The sequence below is a fragment of the Mastomys coucha genome, unplaced genomic scaffold (genome assembly GCF_008632895.1).
Source record: "Mastomys coucha isolate ucsf_1 unplaced genomic scaffold, UCSF_Mcou_1 pScaffold8, whole genome shotgun sequence".
In the NCBI taxonomy this organism is placed as follows: domain Eukaryota; kingdom Metazoa; phylum Chordata; class Mammalia; order Rodentia; family Muridae; genus Mastomys; species Mastomys coucha.
Genome location: NW_022196914.1, coordinates 23,281,554 through 23,302,698, shown reverse-complemented (window position 1 = coordinate 23,302,698; position 21,145 = coordinate 23,281,554). Strand labels below are relative to the sequence as shown.

The window sequence follows — 21,145 nt, the reverse complement described above, 5'->3', positions numbered from 1 at the left end:
CGTTGACTGAGTTACTGAACAGGTGTTGCAGGCCATCAGTCACTGACCAAAGAAACTGGATGCTCTTGAGGCCTCAGGATAAGGGCAGTAGAAGATATCCCCACAGCCACTTAAAGTCCTCTCCCACAAAGCTTGAAGGCAGCTGTGTGGTGCTCTGCCGTATGTTCCCATAACAAGAGCAACATGAAGACCTCTGAGGCAAGCTCAGTCAAAGGAGCATCCACTGAGGAATATAAAGGCATAAAGGAGATGGAGTGGCCGTCCCTAAGAGTAGAGTGTTAGTGGATTGGCCTTTCATATGTTCCACGTTCTTGGTTTTGGGGTGGTAGGGGTAGCAAAGGGTAGGCAAACAACAACCTGTGGCCTGGAGTGCACATCCCAATGATGGCTTTCTTAGGAAGATATGGGAGCCAAATGGCTAACCAACAGCCTTCAGAGTTAACACGTATTTGAATTGGAAACACCCAACATGACATCGATAAAAGGACTGAGCTGCTTGTGCGGGGCACAGTGAAGATCCAACCACATCAGGCCACCAGGGCATCAGCACTGAGGTGGATCTTTGGGAGTTGTGTCTCAATTGCTGAGCAAGTTGTTGCACAGGGGACACTAAGCTGAAGAGAGTGTGGAGGAAGAGTGTGCCGTCTCCCTGTCTGACTGCTCAGCCCTCCTGTGGGCTGGCGCCATGGCTCGAGGTGAGCAGTGGCTGCGGCTGTCGCGCCTCCTCTCAGTCCCTGTCCACCTTGTTTTCTTCATCTCTTCCCTCCAGAGTGAAGGTAGCAGCAGTAGCAACATCTCCACCATGCTGGTGACACACGAGTACACGGCAGTGAAGGAGGATGAGATAAATGTCTATCAAGGAGAGGTCGTTCAAATTCTGGCCAGCAACCAGCAGAACATGTTTCTGGTGTTCCGAGCCGCCACTGACCAGTGCCCCGCAGCCGAGGGCTGGATTCCGGGTTTCGTCTTGGGCCATACGAGTGCAGTTATCATGGAGAACCCCGACGGGACTCTCAAGTGAGTAGCAGCGGTGAGCAGCCTGAGCATGGACAGCTCAGGGGATAGGAGCCATTCCAGGGAGTTCTGGAAGACCCTGGAGGGGCAGTGGAGGGAAAACTGTGTCTGTTTGTGCACGTTTGCCTCCAAGCAAGTTGTGTGACCCCAAGTGAAGGGTAGCCTCATCCCAACAGATCCCCTAATACCTCTTTTGTTCAGATCACTAAATAGGTAGGGAGCAGGACCTCTTGAGAGACACAAGATCATCATTCACAGGCTGTAGGGAAGGTCTATATCAGCAGTTCTCAACCTGTGGGTCAAGACCCCATTGGGGGTCAAATGACCCTTTCATGGGGGTCGCCTAAGACTACCAGAAAACAGATATTTACATTATAATATATAACTGCAAAATTGGTTATGAAGTAGTAACAAAACTAAATTTATGATTGGAGGTCAAAATGGAGTAAAGAGCCACAGCATTAGGAAGGCTAAGAACCACTGCTCAGTGTGCTAGTTTGGCAGTGAGCTCTTTGTTACTGGAAGGCTCTTTGACTTAAGCCTGAAGTCAGCTTTGCTGTATTGAACATTATTTAAAGAAAACTGAGTCCATACTGCATTTTGAAGCTTTTCCCCTGAAATGTCAGAGACTAGCCACACTTCTTCTAGACCTGTTAATGTCTCTGGAAAACAATGCTGGCTGGCCAAGTGGGCACCTGCAGGAGGCTGGCACTGGAGGTAAATGCATCCATCCATCTCTTTGTCCCCTTTCTCCAGGATGGGCAGATCGGAGAGAGTGTTTGTTCAGGACCCCTGCTCGAAAGCTTTCAGTGTCAGCTTTGCCTTTAAAAGAAACATTAAGAGATTATAATTTCATGTTCTATTTGTTTCCTCAAAATACATTTGTGAACCTTGGTATTAGAGCTCTTTGGGGAAACAGGCCCACTGAGGTAGACTGTGGATAGGCAAATCAGAAGGTAGACTTGCAAGGGACTGGCTCACACAGTTGTGGAGACAGGCAAATCCAAACTGCTGCCACCCATCAAGTCTGAGGTGGGTCCCTAGAGAGTCCCTGTCATATACCTTCACCTGACTAGATGAGGAAGCGCAAGCAGCTTCGCCTTTTCCTGTCAATCAAAAGTACCTCAAAGAGACACTGGAGATGTTTGTCTTCTTAGAGTAGTATGGCCCAGTCAGGTTGATACTGGATTAACTATTACAGGCACCTTTATATCTTAATCTTTAAAATTTGCATAAGGAGTGGCTGGCTTTGTCACCTGCTTTGTGGGGTATCTCTATGCAGTTAGTTTTCATGGGATCTCAGTTCCCATGATGGCAGACAGATTACCACCAGCCTTTCTCTGACACTTTCCTGGTGACAACTGCTGACCATGGCGAAGGAGGGTCTGAGCAGTGTGGTCTTTTCCTCCCTAGGAAGTCAACATCTTGGCACACAGCACTCCGTTTAAGGAAGAAGTCTGAGAAGAAAGATAAAGACGGCAAAAGGGATGGCAAGTTGGAGAACGGGTACAGGAAGCCACGAGAAGGGCTCAGTAACAAGGTATCTGTGAAGGTGCGTGTGAGAAGCCAAGAGGAGGGTCGGGAAGTTAAGCTGCCGCAGGGCCTTGCTTGAGGACACCCTCCTTCCTTAGAGGGGCCGCGTTACACTGGCTCTCTCTGCACCCTCCCTGCTTAGAGGGGCCGTGTTACACTGGCTCTCTCTGCACCCTCCCTGCTTAGAGGGGCCGCGTTACACTGGCTCTCTCTGCACCCTCCCTGCTTAGAGGGGCCGAGTTACACTGGCTGTCTCTGCACTTGTTGGGAGTTGTGCTGGCACATGATTTACTGAAATCTGGGTTCTCACCTGCAAACTGCACCAGGTCCGTGTGGTTTCAGATAATGTGGGTAGGGCAGTTGGCCTTGGCCTGAATCCTGGGACACGTTAGGTAGCGTGTTTGTGAATGAGAAGCTAACCCTCAGCTAACTGGTATTGCACGTGTTCAAGGGCATGTAACAGCAGCAGGAGGACCAGGCAAGCTCTTCCCAGTAACTGTAGCTCTGGAAGCAGTCTCCTCTCTGAAAATAGTTCCTGGTTTTATTAACTACAATTTATTAATTTATTAATCTTTGTCTTTTCCATTGCAGCTTCTCAACCCCAACTATATTTATGACGGTGAGTTCTGTTGTCTTTCCTCCAATCTGAAGAGTCACGGAACTGCGGGCCCTGTATCCGAGCATCATGCCTGTGCCCTGGGATATCCTGTGGTGTTCTGGGTTCCCACTGCTTTGTAGGAGCCCATGAGAGAGATGGGTGACTGGCATTGACCAAACTCCCTTACCTTGCAGTTCCCCCAGAATTCGTTATCCCATTGAGCGAGGTCACATGCGAGACAGGGGAGACCGTTGTTTTTAGATGTCGTGTCTGTGGCCGCCCCAAGGCTTCAATCACCTGGAAGGGCCCTGAACATAACACTTTGAACAACGATGACCACTACAGCATCTCCTACAGGTGAGCAGCTGGTCCAGAGCAGTTTACTGGTAGAGGCGTGGCTAATCTGGTTACTCAGTAGCTAGAAATGCCCTTGTCTCCTTGATCGTAGTCATCTCTTTCCTCCGATGCCTTGGACAGTTAGTCTGTGGGAGACTTCATACCTGGGGAGAGAGATAGAGCTGGTGCCTAAAGGTACTGAGCACTCCTGACCCCAGTGTGTTCTCACATGTGTGACAGTGACGTTGGGGAGGCCACTCTGAAGATCATCGGTGTGAGCACAGAAGATGATGGTATCTACACGTGCATCGCAGTGAACGACATGGGTTCAGCCTCGTCTTCTGCCAGTCTGAGGGTTCTAGGTAAGCCTTGTCTCTCCAGAGTGTTGCTCCCACCCTGCTGACCCTGAGCCCCAGTCCTTTTGGATACATTGACACCATGGCCATGCACTGGCTGGCACAGAGTAGGAGAGTTGCAACTCAAAAGAGAGGCTAGGGTGGTCAGTCCTGACCTCAAAGATCCATGCATGCTCCCACCAGTGGAGCAGGTGGAGCAGCTCAGGCAAGGATCCCCAGCACTGCAAGTCCTTGTGAGGCCACTTCTTTTCCTTTTTTTTCTTAAGATTTATTTATTTATTTTATGTATATGAGTATACCATTGCTCTCTTCTGAAACACCAGAGAGGGTATCAGACCCCATTACAGATGGCTGTGAGCTACCATGTAGTTGCTGGGAATTGAACACAGGACCTCTGGAAGAGCAGTCAGTGACTCCACTTGTTTCACTCTTCTGTATATGTTCAATATTTGGAAGACATTTTTAAGGAATCTCTTAGGAGCTTTTTCATTGGAAAATAATGAGACAATGTTTGATTTTATGTGAGAGAAATTAGTGTTTCTTCTTTTAATTAAAAGTTTTTTAACATCCCATGCTTAAGTACTCAGCTTACATCATTTCAGCCTTCTTTCATGCCCCCTACTCCCTCACAAATTCAGTACCTCTTCTTTATTATTGTTACACGTGCACACACGCGTACACATACACACACATTCACACATAAGCACACACCACTCTGTTGTTGCAGAGATTATTTTAAATTATTTATCCTGTCCTGAGGTTTCTACCCCACCTTTAACCAATTAGTTTCCAAATGAAAAACACACTCAGCCTTTATAGTTACAACAAGTCTTAAACAACTCAAGAACTAAGCAGCTGCCTACCGTCCATGCTGTTAGACTCTACTATCAATAACCCTGAGTCATTACTTACTATGTTTCATCTGGGCTGCTCTTAACTCAGATCAGCCAACCTTCAGGGCCATGTTTCTGTGGCTCAGCTAAACCACGATGGTTTCCCCTTCCTCCTCTACCTTCTTCTCCCCTCGTGGTTTTCCTCTGATCCCAAGCCCAGGAAACCTAAACCCCCCCTCATATCTCTTCTGCTCATCTGTTGGCTATCGGCATCTTTATTCACCAATAAAAATTAGCTTGGGTGCAGGGTCACAGGGACAACCCCCTCCTGCAGTTAGCATTACAATAGACAGTAAAAGACAAACCCTCAACACTCTGCTCGTTTACTGTTGCTTGAATGTTTATGTGTTCAGAGATGAGCACGAGCTCATCGCTGACCCATTAGCAACCTATAGCTCTTCATCTAGGGGTGAGCCCTTGTGAAATTCCCTCTATATACATGGTCATGTCGACTCAGTGCTGTCATGTGGGAGTCTTGTTTAGGAGTCTTAATGATTCCTTTTGCATAAGTGTTTAGAAAAAGCGTCTTGTTTGCTTAGGGCTTCTATAATACCACACTGACTACTAACAGGTGACTTCCAGCTGGCACATGGGTAACAAAACTGTCCATGTTTGCAACATATTTATAAATTACTTAGTCTAAAAAAATTGTGGACATTAAGAAAACATAGTGGAAGCCTCAATTACAGAAGGATGTGTAAGTAAGCCTAGTTTGCAGGCTGAGTCTTGGTGAACAGGATGAGACTCACAGTATAAATCATCAGGCTGGGGAGATGGCTCGGGGTAAAAGCAGCTTTCTATACAAGCATAATGGCCTGAGTCTAAATCCCCAGAACCTGCATAAAGCTCCAAGGATAGGGAGGGGCAGAAACAAGAGGGAGGCTGGGATTTACCAGCCTCCTCCAGGCTCAGAGAGAATGTCTAGGTAATAGGCTGAGAGTAATGTAGTGAGGCTCCCTGTGTGCTCCATACAAGCACATGCACACATGCGTGTTCGCACACTCAAAGCATAGCCATTAGACATAAGATTCAGCTACGGTTTTACATTTTTAAAGTAAGTTGATTTAACTAGTATTTGACTTAATCTAATATATCAACAGTATTTGATTCTAACATGAAATCAATGCCTATAAAGTGTTCATGGGATATTTCACATCTTCTGTCCATGTTCAGGGTCCTGTGCATCTGTCTTACTGTGGCACAAGAGTGTGTACCTCTCAGAGATGCTCAGTGGCCACTTGTTCTAGATAGTGCGGATTTGTGACTTCTTACCGAGAAGCTCCGCTTCAGGGACATTCAGGAGCCAAGGTGGAGACTCACACCTGTAATGCCAGCACTGGGGAGCAGAGGGAAGAGGACCACCATCTTAAGGCTGTTGACAGAGACAAAACTTTAGAAAGGAAAACCTAATGCACTCAGGCTAAATGGTGCTCTTCTTGCAGGTCCAGGGAGTGATGGGATTGTGGTGACTTGGAAGGACAACTTCGACGCCTTCTACAGTGAAGTGGCTGAGCTTGGCAGGTATGACCTGAGGTCCAGGGCCCCTTCCACAAAAGTAAGATCACTCACTGTCCTGAGGCCAAAAACAGAATGTTGCCACCAATAGAAGTGACCGTCTTGTGCTTGGTATTAGTGGCTTTATGTTCCTCTGACATAAACAGCTTAAAAGAGAGAACAGGTTTCTTCTAGCTCATGGATTTAGAGGATTTCAGTCTATCCTGACAGGAAAGATGGCATGACAGAAACCAGTGGCTATGCTCTCTCCTTATTCCACAGTTCATCGTAACTGGGCAGCCACTCACTGACCCTCCACCTCCCCAAGGGAGAAGTGGCAAGGAGATTAACTTGCCCTCACCACAGCCTGCCCTACCTGTGCTACACTTCCAGTCATTGTCCCTGGGTGTGTAGAATGTGCTTACCCTGAGAGCAAGGTCATCTTATCCATAGAAAGTCAGGTGCAGCCCAGACCCCGGGTGTGCATGCACGTGAGATACAGCATCAGATGTGCCAACTGACCCCCGGTACCGACTCTGCCAGAAAGCATAAACCAACAAAGCATGATCCTTTCTCAGGAGTAGGAGGGACACTGGCAACTGTGGGTGCTTTCCATAGCCTCCGAATGGTGAGGTTCTCTGGGGGACAAAGGTAGAAACTGCATGATGAGGGCAAGACTCCCTGGAGCCATCCCTTTCACCTCATTCAGGGGTCAGAAAGCCCAAGGCCTGCCCAGTTCCAGTGTGAGAAAAGGAGCTGCCGTTAGGAAAGGGGAATGGCAGGGCAATGGCTGGTTTGGCATTGCAACCGTTCTATATGGCCCAGTAATAACGGATCTGTGCATAGGTGTCAAGTCGCCATCCCACGGATGTGGCCCCGTGTAATCTCTTCATAATGGATTTTACAGGGGCAGGTTTGCTGTAGTTAAGAAATGTGACCAGAAGGGAACCAAAAGAGCAGTGGCTACAAAGTTTGTGAACAAGAAGTTGATGAAGCGTGACCAGGTCACTCATGAGCTTGGCATCCTGCAGAACCTCCAGCACCCCCTCCTTGTGAGCCTTCTTGACACCTTCGAGACCCCCACCAGTTACGTCCTGGTTTTGGAAATGTGCGTACCCAACCTCCATCCTCCCTGTCCTTCCCTCGGCTCCTAGCACTTTTGCTGATCCTGATTGTTCTCTGAGAAAAATGGGCTCTGTGATTTTAACCCTCATAGGAATTCTACAGAGATAGATTAGTTTTAGAGACTACTGTTTTGGAACCTTTAGTCATGCAAAACCATTTGAGTGTTGGGAATCAAACCTGCGTCCTGCAAGACTAACTAGTGCTCTTAATGACTGAGCCATCTCTCCAGCCCCCTCATCCTTGGTGTCTTTAAATGCTCGGCTCTTGGCAAACTGTCAGGAGCTAAAACGATGCAGTATGTATGGGAAGCCAGCATCTGAGACCACATGCCTAGGAGGCTGTCTAAGCTTGATGACCAGCAGCTACTGCCCACCTTCCACAGGGATTCTGAACAAGTAAACCCGCTCATGTCCTTGTCAGAAATCACCACAGCCTTTGACTAAGGTTTTATCTCTTTCAACTGTAGATTCGCAGTGAATAGGGCAGGGATGTTGAAGGGAATGTGCTTATTTTACAGTATAAAGTTGGGCCCAGTGCCTATGTCCTGGCAAGGACTGGATCACTGACCACACCCCCAGCTCTTACTTCTTTTTACTGTGAAGTTGCATGATATATCTCTGAGCAACTTTTCCATTGCCATGGCAAAACATCAAGACCAAGACAGGGAAGAAATCATTGAAATTAAGGATTCACCATTCCATGATGTTAGAGTCCATGATTGGCATAGCCAGAAGCATGATGGCAGGCAGACCGGCCGGCATGGTGCTGGAGTAGTAACTGAGCACTTTCATCTGTCTGATCCATAAGCACAAGGAAGAGACAGAGGGGAGGGGGAGGAGAACTCTAATGGTGTGGGCTTTTGAAACCTCAGTGCCCATCCTTAGTGACACATCTCCAACAAAGCCACAACTCCTAATCCCTCCCGAACAGTTCTGCCTGCTGGAGAGCAAGCATTCAAATATCTAAAGCATATGGAGGTCATGCGTATTTAACCACCGCAGTGCAGCCTCACCAGACTATTAACAGAATTAATTTTCACTAGAGCGTGTCACAATTTCCCAGATGTTCTTCTTCCTATGAACTTCTCTTTTGAGAACAGCGGGTGTGCAGAACAGTCTCCGTTCACTAGCATCTGTTCATGAGCCATGAAACCTTAGGAAATGTGTATGCTATCTCTGCCTCTGCTTCCTCATCTCTGAAGCAGGACAATGACGCATCTTTCTTGGGGTGCTGAAGGTCAGATGAATAGACACTACTAAAGTTTCGGTTTAGAACCTCAATTTATTTTTTTATTTTTTTATTTTTTTTGGTTTTTCGAGACAGGGTTTCTCTGTGTAGCCCTGGCTGTCCTGGTACTCACTCTGTAGACCAGGCTGGCTTCGAACTCAGAAATCCGCCTGCCTCTGCCTCCCAAGTGCTGGGATTAGGCATGCGCTACCACCACCCGGCAAACGTCGAATTTTTTAATATTAAACGTTACTTCAAATTAGGGTAGCTTTTGATTAAGCGTGAGTCTGTTGCCCTAGCATGCGGCTTTTTACAGCATGACCTCATCCATCTTCACTTGGCATGGTTTATATGTCAGGAAGGAAGCATAGACTAAGTGAGGTGGATGACGCCTTCCTTATTACAGCAGTTATCTACATCCATGCATAGACACTGCTCAGCTTGCCATAGCAACACACAATATGGTTGCAATCCCTGACTGCAGCTCTCCCCACCCATCACCCACTTGGATCATCTCAGTGAGGGGGCCAGAACCCCCTCCCTGTACGGTCCAGAGGGGTGATATCTCCCTAAAATGGCCTGTGGATTGAAAGGCATCATGAGAACTGTCCTTTTTGCCTTGTAGGGCTGACCAAGGTCGCCTCCTAGACTGTGTGGTCCGGTGGGGAAGCCTCACCGAAGGAAAGGTCAGAGCGCACCTGGGGGAAGTTCTGGAAGCCGTCCGATACCTTCACAACTGCAGGATAGCACACCTGGACCTAAAGGTTGGCAGGCCCGGGGCTGATCAAGGGCGGGTCTAGATAGGTCACATGGGATGCTAGAGCCTTGCTCCCGAGAGCCTGGAGGCAACTGGGGAGAGGAGGACCCTGGAGCAGATTCCTGATCTCTTTCCTTGAGTTGCCTTCAGTAAACTCAACCAGGAAGTACTAGTAGTTAAATCTGTTGGGTCAGGAGTTGCTTAGGAAGCTCCTGACAGTGCTGCCAAGTTGGCGGGAGTCTACCCACTTAAGGATGCCTTGGGAAGAGACAATGTTGAGTTAGGCTATTTGAACCCTAAAGCTGAGAGCCACCCCTAGGGGGTTGTTCCTCTCCAGCCTGTTTCCTCACTGGCCCAGAGAACTTCCTTTGAGTGGCAGTTGTGTGGCTGACTTCCACCTCACTGTAGGATCCTGACAGTGGTCAGACTGAGCATGGGTTAAGGAGGTTTGCAAATGACGGTGTCTCCCCCTACATTCTAGCCTGAGAACATCTTGGTGGATCAGAGTTTGGCCAAGCCAACCATTAAACTGACTGACTTTGGAGACGCTGTCCAGCTCAACACCACCTACTACATCCACCAGTTGCTGGGGAACCCCGAGTTTGCAGCCCCGGAAATCATCCTTGGGAACCCTGTCTCCCTGACCGCGGACACATGGAGTGTTGGGGTGCTCACCTATGTGCTGCTCAGCGGCGTGTCCCCCTTCCTGGATGACAGCGTGGAAGAGACCTGCCTGAATATTTGCCGGCTGGACTTTAGCTTCCCAGAGGACTACTTTCAAGGAGTTAGCCAGAAGGCCAAGGAATTCGTGTGCTTCCTCCTGCAGGAGGACCCCGCAAAGCGTCCCTCGGCTGCACTGGCCCTGCAGGAACAGTGGCTGCAGGCGGGTAATGGCAGCGGCAAAGGCACGGGCGTCCTCGACACGTCCAGACTGACCTCCTTCATTGAGCGGCGCAAACACCAGAATGATGTTCGACCTATCCGTAGCATTAAAAACTTCTTACAGAGCAGGCTTCTGCCTAGAGTTTGACCTATCTTGAAGTTCTTTCTCATTCTCTTTCACCTGCCAATCAGCTGTTAATTTGAATTTTGAAGAGGAAACCAAACCAAACTAAGTGGCCGGCCACCGGCTGTTCATCGTGTGAAATGGCATTCCAAGTGAGCTGTGCTCAGCAGCGCTTGGGCTCAGAGCTGCAAGCTGCGCTGGGGTGGAGGACCTTCAGTTACACTCTGCACGGGCAGAGACCGCATTGCTGTATCACAGTATTTTATTCAGGTTCCTGCAAAAAAAAAATAATAATAATAAAGAGATACTTTTTTAAATGAACATGGATAGAATTTTGCAAATTTAACATTTTCAAGATTTATTCAAGGAAACACATGCCTATGTTCAAACCACTGGTGTTACACAAAACTGAGATACTGTGCATTTCTGGGAAAGACTGGCCAGGTGGCAGCCACTCCCATGGCCTCAGCCAGTGCTTGGTGTCCACCTGGCACTGAGCTTTTCCAGCTGCCTCGTCTGGGCACCAGACGTGGCTTCTGAAGCGTGCATTCAACCTCAATCTTTTGCATAATATATAATGAATGGTTTTGCTCTGATGAAATGTAGGCCTTACTTGTATATAAGACTCTTCCTGCCTTTTGTCTGGCATCCTCCACCCCTTCCCCACCTACCGCCTGGGCCTTCCTCTGGGGGAGTCTGATGGGGTCTGCCCATCCAATGGAGACTTGAGATTGGGTCCAGCCTCACTGCCCCCTCCCCAGTCCCACCCCAAACCGTCAATCAGATTGTTGAACGGTATACAGTCAGATGAAAATACTGTAAATGCACTCATTGGGGGTTTTTTGGTTTGTTTGTTTTTGTTTTTTTTGTTTTTTTTATTTCATACCATGTGCAATGTTGTGGCTTTAACATTTTCTGCAACTATTTATGAAGATTTCTGTTGTACCTGTAATAAATATATAGAAAAGCACATACTTCGCAAGTGAGCTTTATGGTTCTGTGTGTGTTGGGGGTGGGTTGTAGCCCTGTGCCATCCGTCAAGGACACTTAACTCTTCGTGAAATTTGTCAGTTTTGAGGACTGTAAAAAGTGATTTCATACTCTGAATATAAAACTGGATAATAGGGTAATGTTTTAAATTTTATTATGCTATTATTCAGAATGCCAAAGTATTATTTTTTTCCCAGAATCAGTCTGAACATTTACTACTTTTTAGACTTTTTGACATTCAACTTTCTGTATAAAAATTGGCTGGATTTTAAGCTTTTGGTAAGAAAGCCAATTGAGTACTGGCCACCCTGAGGCTGGTACGCAGTGCCCGAGTCACTGTGGCGGAGCTGGCGCTGGTGTGGGAAGCCCTTCAACACAAGAAGTTGGATTTCTGGCAAGCTTGGATTTTTCTGGATGTCTTTTTATCTTTATTGTGTGAAATACACTAAAAAAGAAAAAAAAGAAAAAAAAGAAAAAAAAAAAAAGAAACCAGCTTGCTTCCCAAGCCAGCCAGACATCTGGGTCGTGAGCCATAAACTGGCATAATTAAGCTTTGCAGTTTCTGGTGTATTTTATTTATTCTTCTGTTGGGTTTTTTGTTTGTTTCTTGTAAAATTGTACAGAAACTTTTTAAAAGAAATTGGATTCAAAAACTGGATGTGTATCTGTAACCTCATAACTTTTATTTGTGTACTGTTTTCTTTGATTATTTCAGTTAAAATTTTTACATTATTTTTTGCATGTATATTTCTTTGTACAGAGACCTTACATGTTTACACAGTATGATGTGATGTAAATATTTTATTTTGCCATCAGTTATTTTAAAAAAAATTAAACATATTTGCCTGATTCTGGTGTTAGGTTTTTTTATTTAAATTAATCACTGCTAAATTAGAGAGGTCCCTGAGAGATACATAGCAGGGGGTGGCGTTTAGGGTGAGAGGAAGGTTGTCATGGGCCGAGGATGAGCTGGTTCAGGCTTGTGATGCAGGGTGGTCCAGCATAGCCTGCACACTGCTAGTGTGTAACAGTGTACTGGCTGTCTTTTGGTAATGGGGCCTAAGCTCATCGTGATGAAGGGAGTTTCATTCCGGCCTCAGAAAAACAAAAGTATTGCCATTTATTCAGCTTCGGGCACTGCTACGACCCTGTACCCTCCGAGACCCCAGGGCCCACACATTCCTAGAACATTTCCAGCTGGCCTCTGCTGGCACTCTCAGGTCACTGCAGGGTCTGCTGTGTCCTTAGCCGCAGGTCTCTTTCTTTCTCTGATCACCAATACCATCTCTTGGTTCTTTTTGGGTTTTCTTCTGGGATGTCAACTTGTGCCTGTGTGCTGAATGAGGAGTACAGAGAAAGGCCCGTCATGATTTCAAGGATTTTTTTCCCCCTCAGGAATATCAAGATGCTTGTCTTTCTTCACAAATCTTTTAGGCCCACAGCTACACTTTATCTATGAGGCATGTGGAATCACCAGGATTTTGGCAGAATCACTCATGATAACATCTTGTATTGAGTATTTATTTAATAGGCATTATACCACCTTTGAACACTGGAGAGAAGATGTTGCTGGTATTTATATCTGAGTCCTAGTAGGGGGCCTGAAAATAATTTTTGAAACCAGTATAGTCCTGCCCAGATTTACCTATATAATTAGATTTCTTTATATTATATTACTATTGGGCATATATAGCATTATATATAATATACACTAAACTACATCAATTGTATATTTGCACATAAAATCTTTACACAAAAATATCCCCCCCCAAAAAAAAATAATCCCTCTCTGCCAGCAGGTATCTCTGTTCTGAGTTCTATCTTCTATAGGTGAATGTCCTTGGAATTTCATATAAGTAGTCATTCATGGGACTAACTTCACAAGGTGACCTGGACAGTGTCATGTCTGGTTTAGACACAGTTATATTACACACTCTTACTCTTGTGGCAGTGTTTTGATACTCACATAGTTTCACCTCAGGATACTGATATTGACACAGCCTGTCTGTCATCAGACAGGCTCCTCATGTTGCCCTTTAATGGCCACATCTGTCCTGGTAAGCTCTCTTACGTCATGGGACTCTGGTTAATAAGGCAAAGGGCTTATGTATTTCTCTCTGGGAGATTTCTTTTTATCATGAACGGGCATTAAATATTACCAGGTAATCTTTCTGTACGATATGATCACATCACTTTTCTTCTTTAGCCTAATACATTTAACTTCCAAATCCTGAGCTGATCTTGAATGCTCAGAATGAGATTCCCACCTTGGCCTGGTACACGGACTGTCTTCTGAACTATGTGTGGTGATGTCTTAGTTTTTTTCTCTTGTATTCTCATGGCCACTGATCTGCAGCTTTCTCCTCACCATCACTACCCCTGGCATCAGGTAGGACTAACTTTGAAAGGTGACCTGGATAGTATCATCTCTATTTGCCTGCAAGAGATTGTATAACAATCTATGTCCAATCTAGCATGATAGTGCAATAGCATGATAGTGCAAGCCTTTAATCCCAGCACTTGGAGCAGAGGTTCAAGGCCAACCTAGTCTAGAAATTACAAAGCAAGTTCCAGGACAGCCAAGGCCACACAGAGAGAAGCCCTGTCTTAAAAAAAAAAAAAGTCAATGTATCATTAAGTGTTTAGTAGAGCTTTCCAGCAAACCCATATGAGCCTAGAGAAATGTATGTGTGGTTTTCAATTATAGTAACAAATTCCTTCATCAGTATGATGACTACTTGCTTCTTATTCACTGAATAGCAATCACTTCTATTGTTCAAGGAAGAATTGATCGTGCTATGTCTTGTTATTCCATCAATCAAGAGGAGAGAGCCGATGCTTCCCACTTCAGCTGTGGATTTTGTCCTAGGCCAGCTCTGACATCCAGGTAACTGATGAAGGCACCAAAACCTTGTGGCTTCTGGCAATTCAACTCTCTTTTGGTATTCTGGGGCCAAAAGCTCATGGCTTCTGTCAGGACCCCAAACTGTGGGATGGTACCACCCACAATGAGGATGTTTCTTCCCTTCTCAGTCAAACCGCTCTGAAAACACAAAAATACTCGGACGCGTCTCCTAAGTGATTTCTCATCTACCTGAGTTAATGATGAAGAATAACATCAACCTACTTCTCTGCAGTGCTACCTCTCCCAATGGTGGCTGCTTTGAACTGCGATGTCATCTTTTTCACTTGTTCATTGCAACAACCAAACACAGTTTAAAAACTGAGGACAAAGAAAGGGTAATTGTCTTAGAGTTTACTGCTGTGGACAGACACCATGACCAATGCAAGTCTTATAAGGACTGCATATAATTGGGGCTGGTTTCACAGGTTCAGTCCATTATCAAGGCAGGAGCATGGCAGCATCCAGGCAGTCATGGTGCAGGAGGAGCTGGGAGTTCTACATCTTCATCTGAAGGCTGCTAGCAGAATACTGGCTTCCAGACAGCTAGGACAAAGCTCACAACCACAGTGACACACCTACTCCAACAGAGCCACACCCTCTAATAGTTCCATTCACTGGGCCAAGTATACACAAACATCACAGTAACTACAGATGATTTTATTCTTTCCCTTGTCTGTCCTTCCTATTTGATACCCTAGGTCTCTTCCTATATCCTTTCTACTTAGAACATACATGTCATATGTCATTGAGGGATATTCTGATGACAATAATTCTTAAAAGTTTTCCTTCCTGGAAGAATATTCTTACTATCCATTTTTACAACATTTTTGCTCAATATATAATTCTAAATTGACGATCTTTAGCACTTGGAAAATATCACACCACCTTCTTCAGGCCTTCATGGCTTCCAGTGACAAATCAGCTGTCACTCACTTTTAGTTCTTCTGTCTCCTGCTGCCACGCTCACACATCACTCCAGTGGATTCCAAGTGTCAGGTTTGAAAGCCGGACCTGAGGTGTGCAGCTTCAAAGGAAGCTACCCTAGCCTCCTGGGTATTCATTTCTTGGCATCTCCTAACTCAGATGTGTTCCAGATTTGCATGCTTTCTTTGTTCAGGCATATAGGTGCCCTAACAAATAATTTGTGAATAGCTAAAACTGAGATTAAACATTGTTTCTGAAAGAGTTAAATTTAAAACTTGTGCTGGCTAATGAGAAAATTGCAGGTTTGAGAAAAACACAGTGGACCAAGGTCAAATATATCCAAATAAGCCTGGGCAAAAATAAACAAGCTGTTAAAACATTCTGGGAACTAACAGGCCAAAAAGATATAGAAGAAGGTCAAGATGCTCTGTTGACTCAGATTAACACCAACTTTAAGAATTTTCCACTCTGTTCTGCACATAATAGTTAATATTTGAACTAGCCAATCATGTATGGCCACACTGATTTCTTTGTTCACCCAGACCTTTTCCCTATATAAACCCCTAATTTTTGAGCCTCATGGTCGGCTCCACTATCTCCTGCATGAGATAGGTGTGGTGCCGAACCGGAGCGCCCCGAAATTAAAAACTACCTCTTGTAATTACATCAAGACGGTCTCTCGTGATTCCTTGGGTGCACGTCCTCCTGAGATTTGAGTGGGGGTCTCCCTCAGGGGTCTTTCATTTCTTGGCCTCCACAGTGTTTCAATGATCCTAATTGACTTCCTAGCTGTTATTAGCTTGGAATTTTTCCAAGGAAGCTGCCTTATCAGACAGGGTGTCCCCAGAGTTAGCAATAGAGGTCAGGCATTATTGCTATCTGTAAACATAGTTACAACTCTAAGAGCAGTACCACACAAGGAAGAATTGCTTTACAAATTAGAGAGTAGCTGAAAGGCTTCCTGAACTAATGTTTGCATTACAAGCCAAGCCATTCCCAGGAGCTGCTAGAATGGGACCTCCTGGTGCTTACCTGCTTCAGACCAAGAGAATTTGCTTAGGGCTGCCAAGATAGCTCAGTGGGGAAGAGCACACAAAACACAAAAATACTCAGACGCTTCTCATCTACCTGAGTTAACGGTGAAGAATAACATCAACCTATTTCTCTGCAGTGCTACCTCTCCCAATGGTGGCTGCTTTGAACTGCGATGTCATCTTTTTCACTTGTTCATTGCAACAACCAAACACAGTTTAAAAACTGAGGACAAAGAAAGGGTAATTGTCTTAGTTAGGGTTTACTGCTGTGAACAGACAGATTCACAGATTGCTCTTCCAAAGGAATCATTTACACCTGGCTGTTTGATCTTACTGACTTTGATGTGACCACTACCTGCCTACATGATCCCTGACATTCGCCCTGTTTCTGTATACTATATAAGCCTGATTTTTATTTTGTGCAAATACACTCAGTTTCAGCACTTCTCTGTGTCGTTTCACCGAATTCTTTGCCCACCAGGCCAGAACTCTAATCACCGCACGGAACAAGAGGTCCTGGCAGCAACCCAGTCCATGGCATCCTGAAATTTTCTGTTAACCACATCCATTGAGTTTGTTATATTTTAAGTTCTAAAGTTGTATTTAAATTTCCTTTATATTTATTTTCTTGTTGAAGTTTTCTATTCATTTCTCTCAACCACATTTGTAATTTTTCATTGCAGAATTTTTTTTTTATTATGGCTGCCTTAAGAGTTTTGTCAGGGGGCTGGAGAGATGGCTCAGTGGTTAAGAGCACTAACTGCTCTTCCTGAGGTCCTGAGTTCAATTTCTAGCAACCACATGGTGGCTCACAACTATCTGTAATGGGATTTGATGCCTTCTTCTGGTGTGTCTGAAGACAGCTAAAGTGTACATATGTGTGTGTATGTGTGTAAAAACAACAATAAAAAAAATTATATACATGTACACACATATGTGTGTATATATAAAAAGAGATTATATATAAAAGATTATATATACATATATGTATATATACATATGTGTACATGTGTGTATGTATATATATAAAATATTTATATTATATATATATAATATTATATATATAATATTATATATAAATATATTTTATATATATATATATATATATTTATATATATATATAATCTTTTTATTGTTGTGTTTTTGTTTTTGAGACAGGGTTTCTCTGTATAGCCCTGGCTGTCCTAGAACTCACTCTGCAGACCAGTCTGGCCTCAAACTCAGAAATCCACCTGTCTCTGCCTCCCAAGTGCTAGGATTAAAGGTGTGCACCACCACTGCCCCAATATATAATCTTTTTTTTAAAAAAAGATTTTTGTCAGAAAAAATCTTACATGCCTATAATATCAGTGTTGGTATTGATTATTCATCTTTTTATTCTAGGTGACTCTCCTGATCAAATTACTTTACTTTTAAATAGGGAGGTTTGAGGCATTCAATTGTAGGATTCGTATAGAAACCTGATTTAATCAGCTTTCTCAGACACCACTTCAGCAGGAAAGGTCAGACTCTTACTAGGCTCCTGGTACCATAGAGGGTGAAGATTGTTATAGGACCTTCAAGTGATGGTGCAAGGGATAATGGCACCAGGCCTCCTCTGCTGCTACTCTGTAGTTTGAGAGGATGGAAACACTGTTGTTAGTGGGTAGAAATGAAATTTCAAGCTTCCCACACAGTCTTCTCTGATTCCAATAGGAGCAGACACTCTGCCTAGTAAAGCCGTGCTAAGCCACGGCAAGGAAGTCCTAATTCTCCCACCAGGGTTTCCAACCAAAAGCAAAATGGTTTCAAGGAATGGTTTCTACCAATTTCCAGGTTCAGGAGTCACTGAGCCCTTCCCCAAGTTCCCTTGCAGTCAGTCACAAGTACAGTTAAGTCTGAACTTGAGCCATGAAGGTTGGCACCTGAGCTGTCTCTTACCAGCCAATCACAGAGGAACCCAATGCACAAACACACCACTCTGCCAACTGCAAACACAGTGCTGAAAACAAAGAACCAAAGAGAGTGGTGCAGAAACCCTGGGGCCTTCTGCAACAACTGGCTGCACTCATGTACCAGCATCTACTTCCTGTCTGTGTAGGATCTGCCCTTCACATCTTGTGGGGGGCATAAGTAACTCTTCTTCTAAAGTCTCCTTTGTGAGGACAACCCCCAGTACAGCCTCATCTGGATGTTATTGCTTCTCTGTTCGTGATTTCTATTTTGAATTGAGCAAAAGGGTCTGGTTAGCCTCGGGCCTTGAACCTAGGAACACAAAGAGCTAGTGACACAGCAAAATGAGCAGGTAATGTCAGCAAGAGCTATGATTTCCCTATTCCTAATTTCCGTCCTGAGTCAAGCTGAGAATTTAGGCTGCATATCCTGGCTCCCTACTTGGCATCCTAGAGCACAATCAGGGATTTTGTGCCCCGTTACGGCTGGGCAGGGGTAAAGTTTTGGCTCTGCATTTGTCTAATGGTTGTGTTGAAACTGCACTTTCTGCTGTGATGTGTTGCCAGAGAAGAGTAGCCACACAGCCAGAGCCTGAAAGCTCCTTACCTGGCTGAGCTGGTCCTCATTCTTTGTGCAGGTACAGGATTTGTGGGGTCTTGTTGTCTCCACCAGATGTCACTTCCAGGCTGCTGGCTACTTCAGCTCCAAGTCTGGGCAGATGCCACAAAAAGAAATCTCAAAGAACTGAGGTCTCTAGGTACTCTGCTATCTTCTCATCACTTGGCAGAGACTTCCTGCACTGTTCACATACAAAGCCCTGGGCTGTTTGTTGGAGTAAGCAGGAGAGAGTGAAAGAGAAGGTGAATTCTGTCCTCCCAAATGCTGAAGTCCAGGGTCAGACTTGCCCTTGCAGCTTCCTAACTTTGGGGTTATATGATATTAACTTCCTGAGACATGTGACCTGCTTGGTTTTCTTTTCCACAGTAGGTACCACACTGGTGAGTGTGAAAAGTTAAGCTCTGCACATTTACCATCTAGTAATTACATTCCAGGGACTTATTTCATATAGAAATCTTACTTATCCATTAGCGCTTGGCACCTACTACTGTCTCACAATACCCAGGGCATAATGATGAGAGACAGGAAGAGATCTGAGACAACAGTTGAGCTGGGCCTTGAAGGGAAGCAGAACCCCTAGAGAGTAACTTCCGGTTGGAAGCAGGTGTCACACTGTTCTGTCTGTGGTTTGCTATAGAGGGCAGGACTCAGGAGGTTGGATCTGACAGGATTTGCTTCCTCAGCTATCTCTCTGGCTGGCCACTTCTTTATGATTCAGGAATGTTACAGTGTTATCTTTCGCTCTGTCCCTCCTCTGCTCTGTCCCTCCTCTGCAGACAGCCCAGCTCAGGACTTCTGTCCAGGTCTGTCAAAGCAACTCCCATCTACCTCCTAGTGGAAGATAAAGGTTTGTCATTCAAAGGTTCTTGTGAAAGTTCAAGGAAAAGAACAGTATAGCAAGCTGCTGCCAGCACCAGCGTCAGAGGAAACACTCTCTGCTCTGCTTTTGAAGGCCGAGAGCTTCTTCCTCAGCCCTACCCACCAGTTCTTCATGACAGAAATGGTAGAGTTCATTGGTTCTAAACATTAGGATGCTAATAACTCCTAAGAGGTCACGTCCAACCTGTCACACCAACTCCACACTGACAGCTCCTAGCTCTGTCCCCCCAGCATGGTTCCCTGTGTTTTGGGGGAACTACTTAACTCTATCTGTACCTCACAGCTCTCCTCCACCTGCATGTCAAACCCTCACTCAGAGCTTCAACCAGAAATCTTAGCAACACTGTGTGTCCTCTGTTGTACCAAGAGCCGGGCCTAGGCTGATACCTGGAGCTCGTTCTCTCCCTGGTGCTGACCTGCGGCTGTATGTTGCATTCGTTTAAAAAAGAGGCAATGAATAAATGAGGTATTTTATTGTAGGAAGGAGAAAATAGACAGTCAAGTAGAGAGAAGGAAAGGAGAAGAGAAGGAGAGAGAGAGAAAGGAGAGGAAGAAAGTGAGAGGGGCAAGAGAGAGTAAGAGAAGAGAACAAAGAGCAGGAAAGAGAGGAGAGGGAGAGCAAGAGAGGAAGAGCAGAGACAAAGAGCAAGAGAGAGTGAGGAAGAGCAAGAAAGCAAGAGAGGGAGGAGGGGGCGAACCGCCCCTTATATTGTATGGGGCGTGGCATGTCTGGCTTGTGGTCAGATGACTGGGGATAGGGTCCAGCTAGAATGCTGGGAGCTTGGGGCATTGTCTGCCTGATAGAGCACACACCTCCCGCAGGGGCAGCTGTGAGGGATTGTGACTGAAACAGGAACCAAAGACTCAGGAGTTACAGCCAAGCTCCTTCTGCCCTCCTTAAGCAGAAAACTGCTCATAGAAGCTCCAGGGCTCAAAGCCAAATACTCAACTGAGCTTAAGTTACCTGAGCAGACCACTGCCCCACACTGTCCCACACTGCCCCACACTCTGTGTCCCTGCTCTCTATGCTCTAGGTCTGTCTTCAAAGCACCTCTCTTGAGAGGAAGGAGATGGCTCAGCGGATAAAGTCCTTGCTGTGGAAGCATAAGGACCAAGGTTTGGATCCCCCCATGCCCACACAAAAAGGCAGGCATAGATGGGCACTGTGGTGCAAGCTTTTATTTTTCTATTATGTTAGCATTTGCTTTTATTATTTAAAACAATTTTTAAGTTTAAATATATTATGATCACATTCTTTCCCTTCCCCCAAGTCCTTCCAAATCCTCTCCCCTCCCTACCCACCCATCTTTAAGTTTTCCTTAATAAACAAACAAAAATTCAGTACAACAACAACCCCCTAAAGATATGGAATAAAAAACCACCCCCAAACAAAAAAAAATTTCACCAAATTATGACCAAATAAAAGCACATGCACATGAACACACACTCGCTCACACAAGCTTGCATGCACATGCACATACATACACACACACACACACACACACACACACACACACACACAAA

At 45.3% G+C, this 21,145-nt stretch overlaps 1 protein-coding gene across 3 annotated transcripts in view; it reads left to right on the top strand.

The window, feature by feature from the left end:
- Trio (trio Rho guanine nucleotide exchange factor) overlaps nucleotides 1-12,178 on the top strand; it is a 302,139-nt gene extending 289,961 nt beyond the window's left edge. The window contains exons 49-57 of one of the 3 annotated variants that reach the window (XM_031360502.1): nucleotides 770-1,017; nucleotides 2,428-2,554; nucleotides 3,139-3,166; nucleotides 3,340-3,502; nucleotides 3,722-3,843; nucleotides 6,173-6,251; nucleotides 7,132-7,332; nucleotides 9,202-9,340; nucleotides 9,815-12,178. In XM_031360502.1, coding sequence (XP_031216362.1) covers nucleotides 770-1,017; nucleotides 2,428-2,554; nucleotides 3,139-3,166; nucleotides 3,340-3,502; nucleotides 3,722-3,843; nucleotides 6,173-6,251; nucleotides 7,132-7,332; nucleotides 9,202-9,340; nucleotides 9,815-10,363 — 1,656 coding nt within the window. In that variant the 3' untranslated portion in view covers nucleotides 10,364-12,178. Of the gene's footprint in view, nucleotides 1-769; nucleotides 1,018-2,427; nucleotides 2,567-3,138; nucleotides 3,167-3,339; nucleotides 3,503-3,721; nucleotides 3,844-6,172; nucleotides 6,252-7,131; nucleotides 7,333-9,201; nucleotides 9,341-9,814 lie in introns of those variants that run through there. The other 2 variants (XM_031360501.1, XM_031360503.1) reach the window with 2 other exon arrangements.
- Nucleotides 12,179-21,145: the final 8,967 nt, after the last annotated feature.